General features: G+C 46.0%; 1 protein-coding gene across 1 annotated transcript; it reads right to left on the bottom strand.

Annotated features, from left to right (window-relative positions):
• Positions 1 to 3,860: 3,860 nt before the first annotated feature.
• LOC147619855 (copper transporter 5.1-like) lies at positions 3,861 to 4,510 on the bottom strand. The gene has a single exon (XM_086825707.1). The coding sequence runs from the start codon at positions 4,440 to 4,442 to the stop codon at positions 4,005 to 4,007; it is 438 nt and encodes a 145-aa protein (XP_086681833.1). The 5' UTR covers positions 4,443 to 4,510; the 3' UTR covers positions 3,861 to 4,004.
• Between the last annotated feature and the right edge of the window lie 331 nt (positions 4,511 to 4,841).

Raw genomic sequence — 4,841 nt, 5'->3', positions numbered from 1 at the left:
TCAGACGTAACCGTTCCCCTTTCTAACCTCCTCAAAAGACATGGGCGAACGCTTCTATTACCTGGAATGAGAGGCTTGATCATTCTTTGAAAAGAATCAAGCTAATGTTCTAGCCATACCGGATCCTGGCAAACTATTAGTGGTTGAGATTGATGCCAATGATTTTGCGATAGAGGCTGCCTTATTCTAGGAGGGCCGACGTGTGGCTTTTGAAAGCAAGAAGCTTGATGATACCTACGTCAGATAGCATACTTAGGAGAAAGTTATATGCGGTTATTTATGCATTGAAAATTTGGAGACATTACTTGAGTCGATTAAGTATTTTTTGCGATAGACCTGAGTTTAGGGAGAAGAATGCACGGTGGGTAGAGTTGATGCAAGATTTTGATATAGAAATTCGGTATCAGAAGGGTAGCTTGAACAGGGTTGCAGATGCATTAAGTCGGACGGGGCAGGTGAATCTTTTGAGTTTCACAAAGATTCAGGCTAACCTTTATGATTCTCTGAGAGGGCTGTGTTAGACCGATATATATTTTGGTCTGTTTTGGTAGTAGGTTTAGGTTGGGGGCTCCATTATTACAGATCAGAGCTCAAGGATCATTCCACTTGTCAAGGTGGGTGGAGGTCAGCATCTTTTTCGGAACGGGTTGTTCTTTCAAAATGATAAGAGTTTGCGTGCCAGATCCTTTATTGCTGCCACGACGCTGCTACAGCAGCAGGTCATCCGGGTCTACAATAAACCTATGATTTGGTAAAACATATGTTTGACTAGCCCAAGATAAGGACAAAAGTCCAAGACTTTGCGGTAAAGTGTTGTCAATGTTAGGTAAACAAGGCTAGCGCCTTAGGGCTGAAGGATTGCTATATCCTTTGTAGATCCCTTATAGTAAATGGGAGAGTATTTCCCTTAGTCACAAGGAATGGGCATTTTTAGACTCGGGAATGTTGGGGATGGCAGCATCTTCCCGTTCCCGTTCCCATTCCCATTCCCGTCCCATGTCACTCTATAGTCACAGGGAATGGCCATTGTCAATCTTTTCCGTCCCGGTTCCCCGTCCCCATTTTGCGTCCCATGTGCCTATGGTATTTCCATGGACTTTATCACCGGTTTACCACGCACTGGTAGACAGATCATCAAAGATGGCAAGATTTTACCCACAAGTAATGTGAAACACCTAAGCTAGGGCGGGGATTCTTTATATAGGGCTAAATAGCCCTTGGTCTCCCCTCATCCCCCACCTTTATGGTGGCTTCACAAGATTTTCGGGTGGGGGAGAGACCCAACCGATTGTTGGCCTCCATCCAGCATGCTATGCTTCAGCTCGCGTGATGCTTTGTTGTTCTGCGTTCTTTCAATTACACCTGCTAATCGGAGGATTGGCTCCAACAGATTGCACAGACAATACCCACTGCATCACTTGTTACCTGAAGCAACTCAACTCATCCAGCCAAAGATCACACTGATACACTAGCCATAACTTCTTTAGAAAGCCTTCAAAGCTCAGCCAAGTACCAATATTACCTTTACATACATGAAAGGAACTCCCATGCACTAATTCGAAAAGGCCACCAAAAAAACTTTCTATGGGCAACACTCACTCATATACAACTCGGACAACTCCACTAATTGCATGTCACATGAATCAGTCCTCATATGCATGTGCCAAACAATCTAATGACATATACAGGTAGACATAGGGAGCTTTAGGGATAACAAACCATTGTGAGCATTTATCACGTTCTTAAATGATTATGAGGACGAGCTGGACAAGCTGGAGCTCTCCACTAGCGTGAGCACCCCCCCTCCCCACCCCTCTGTGCTTCTGCCTCCTGCTCTTCCCTGTCCCTAGCTTCCCCGCACAGCTTGCCCTCCCCCCTTCCACTGTTGTGCATTGCCCACCTTCTGCCCCTACTCATTCCATCCGCCCCTTCTAACCTCACAGTCCCTTTCCAATGTCGATCACCACAATGCAGTATGGGGCAAAGCAAGATCCAGTGGACATATCTTGCCCGATGTATACACTCTCACCTTGCGCATGCTTGCAAAACATGACCACTCCCTCAAAACCCTTCCCAATGTCGATCACCCCAATGCAGTATGGGGCAAAGCAAGGATCCGGTGGACATATCTTGCCCAATGTATACACTCTCACCTTGCGCATATTTGCTTGCAGCACATGACCACTATCTGCCTTAAAACCCTTGGCAAAATCCTCACTCCGAGAGAGACTGCTAAAAGAATAGGTTTCTGGCTTTGCTTGCATGTGCATCCTCTCTTGTGCATGGTTTAGGTCACATCTGTAAGATGATTATTCAAGGGAAACTTCAGTGAGCACCATCTCACCGCAGGCGCAACTGGCGATGCAGTAAGATCCTCCCGAGGGGCTGCCACCTCAACAATTAAGAGATCAGTTTTAGTCCTCGAGTCAACAGTCTAGGACAAGCTCCGAGCCTTCAAGGAATAAGAAAAGATCCTTAACGAGAAAATAGCGGCTAGCCTAATTACAACACCTCCAGGAGCAAACCTCGGCTAGCCCATGGATTCGCACCTAAGTGAAACCCCGTACTTTACTGGAGGCCCTTGAGAACTGGCAGATCGAGTATCACTACCGTGTGAGAGCATCCATTTGGACCCAGGCAAGAGACAGGACTTCTTTGCTTTCTCCATACCTCACTACTGACATGATGGTGTTCACCACCTACAAAGTGCAGGAGTGGTGGAATCAGACCCCTCTTGAGTCCGGAGCCATCACTTTGGATTTCTATAGGCTCCTCGAACTCACAGTTATAATCATACAGCCGCCCACATCCCCTCTCCCTCCAAGGGCGGCAAGCCATGGAGGGAGTTCCCTGATCTTTGTGCATTGACCTCTTTGGAGCAAATAATATCTCTTTACTAGGAAGAGGATATTTCTTTGGGGGAAAAAAAAAAGTAACTTTTATGAGCGTGATCAAGCTTCCCTGTTTTCACAGCAACCAACAAATTAGAATAACGAAGTTCTAGCATCCCTTCGGTTATTGACCTTTGGGAAAGTGGCGGTGCAGCTGAGCTAGGTCACTACACATCAACACCACAAATAAATCATGGCTTCCCATGCATATTAAGCTACTAGTGGATGCAAAATCTCTCTCTCTCTCTCTCTCTCTCTCTCTCTCTCTCTCTCTCTCACACACACACACACAGGCGAGGACAGCAGGACCCAACTATCACAGATTTCTTCAGCCCCTGCCACACAAAAAACCAGAGCCCACTCAGGCCCCGGCGAGCAGGCATACAAAGCAGACTGGTCTCTGTGTTTGATCCTGGGAGGTTCTAGCTACTTGCACTCTTGGAGTTGCTAGAGATCAGGCTGCCTAAAGCCAGACACCCCCGCCACCCCCTTGGAGATTGAGGCCCTTCATGCATCAGCATCAGATTCGAGATACTCTTCTTGACACCACAGGGAGGAACAATCGCAGGAGGTGGATATCATGGCCCTATTATCTATACTCCATTGACGACACATAGATTTTCGTTGTTACTATATTGTATACGCAGGGACCTACATAGTTCGTAGGGCTATTTTTATTTTTGTGTTGTTTTGACATCCAGTTTACACATGGATGGTCTCATAGATCTTTCCGGTTTCTAGAAGTTAATATAATATCTCTCTCTCTCTCTCTCTCTCTCCATAGATGGAAAGATGCACAAACAGAAACTTTAGAGTACTCTCTCCCACGTACACAAGAAAACTTACATGGCATACCACATGTATCGTTGTGAGAGATGGCATGCAACTTGAGAATTTCAAAGTATCATCCATGTTTCTTTTCAAACATAATATAACTTGCAACTTGAATTCATAGATCGTGGAAGAAAATGAGAGCAAACGGTATTATGTACATCCATTGAAAGGGGCAAAGGCAATAACAGTAATAACAATTCCAAAAAGGTTCAGAGCACAATTGCAGTCTATAATATAATACTTACACAAATACATATGTCTTGGTGGACGTGTGCAGAATCACGAGCAAGCACATGGATCCGCCTCCGACGATGAAACCGAGGTAATCGAGGCAGACTCGCTCCGAAAGAAGAAGTAGCCAACTGAGAACCCAAGGACGACGGCGATGAAGACGCCGGCGTTGAAGGACATGACGGCCAACATGAGGAGGTAGGCGATGCCGACGCTGACACCAAAGAGAGCAGAATCGAGTAGTTTCCTGCTGGATGGGAGAGAGAATTTCCTGCCCCCAAGCAAGGGGGCCTGCGCATCAGATTTGTGTTGTGAAAAAGTTGCTGAAGCGGGTAATGAAGCCCGCACGCTTGCAAGATACTCGTAGAAGACGGAGACGATGAAGAGGGCAAGCAGCGAGAGGGTGTAGTCGCCCCATGTGGAGGTCTTCCAGCCATCGAAGAGAATGGTGGCCTGTATGCCCCAGTAGAAGGTCATGTGCATCATCTTGGCGGTTGTTGCGTTTCAAAGCCGAACACCCTAAACTCTGTGCAAATGCGAAGGAATCTGGTGAACCAGCTACTTATTTATATAAAAGCAGCTCTGTTCAGACCTGTCCGGACTAACATTTTCATCAGTCAGCCGCCCTTCGGCTACTTTGTCACTACCATAGTGCAGTACCACTACTATAGTGCTTAGGGTTGAAAAAAAATTACACATATATTTTGAAGGTCAACCTAGTTTATGGCCTTCAAATTGAAGGTTAGAGTAGGATTTAGTAGTCACTACCATAGTCGTGGTAGTACGACTATGGTAGTACAAAATGTACTACCACATTTGGCATTTGGGCCGGCCTATAGCAAAGCAAACCTTTGAACTAGTCCATGCCAATCCTTTTTTTTTTTG

This window comes from Cibotium barometz, chromosome 32, assembly GCF_041138505.1.
Source record: "Cibotium barometz isolate CiBa-2024 chromosome 32, ASM4113850v1, whole genome shotgun sequence".
Taxonomy (NCBI): Eukaryota; Viridiplantae; Streptophyta; class Polypodiopsida; order Cyatheales; family Cibotiaceae; genus Cibotium; species Cibotium barometz.
This window is presented reverse-complemented; position numbering and strand designations above follow the sequence as displayed.

Bases quoted from the DNA above. Each gene is read 5' to 3' on its own strand.
- LOC147619855 (XM_086825707.1), bottom strand. From the start codon at position 4,442: ATGATGCACATGACCTTCTACTGGGGCATACAGGCCACCATTCTCTTC.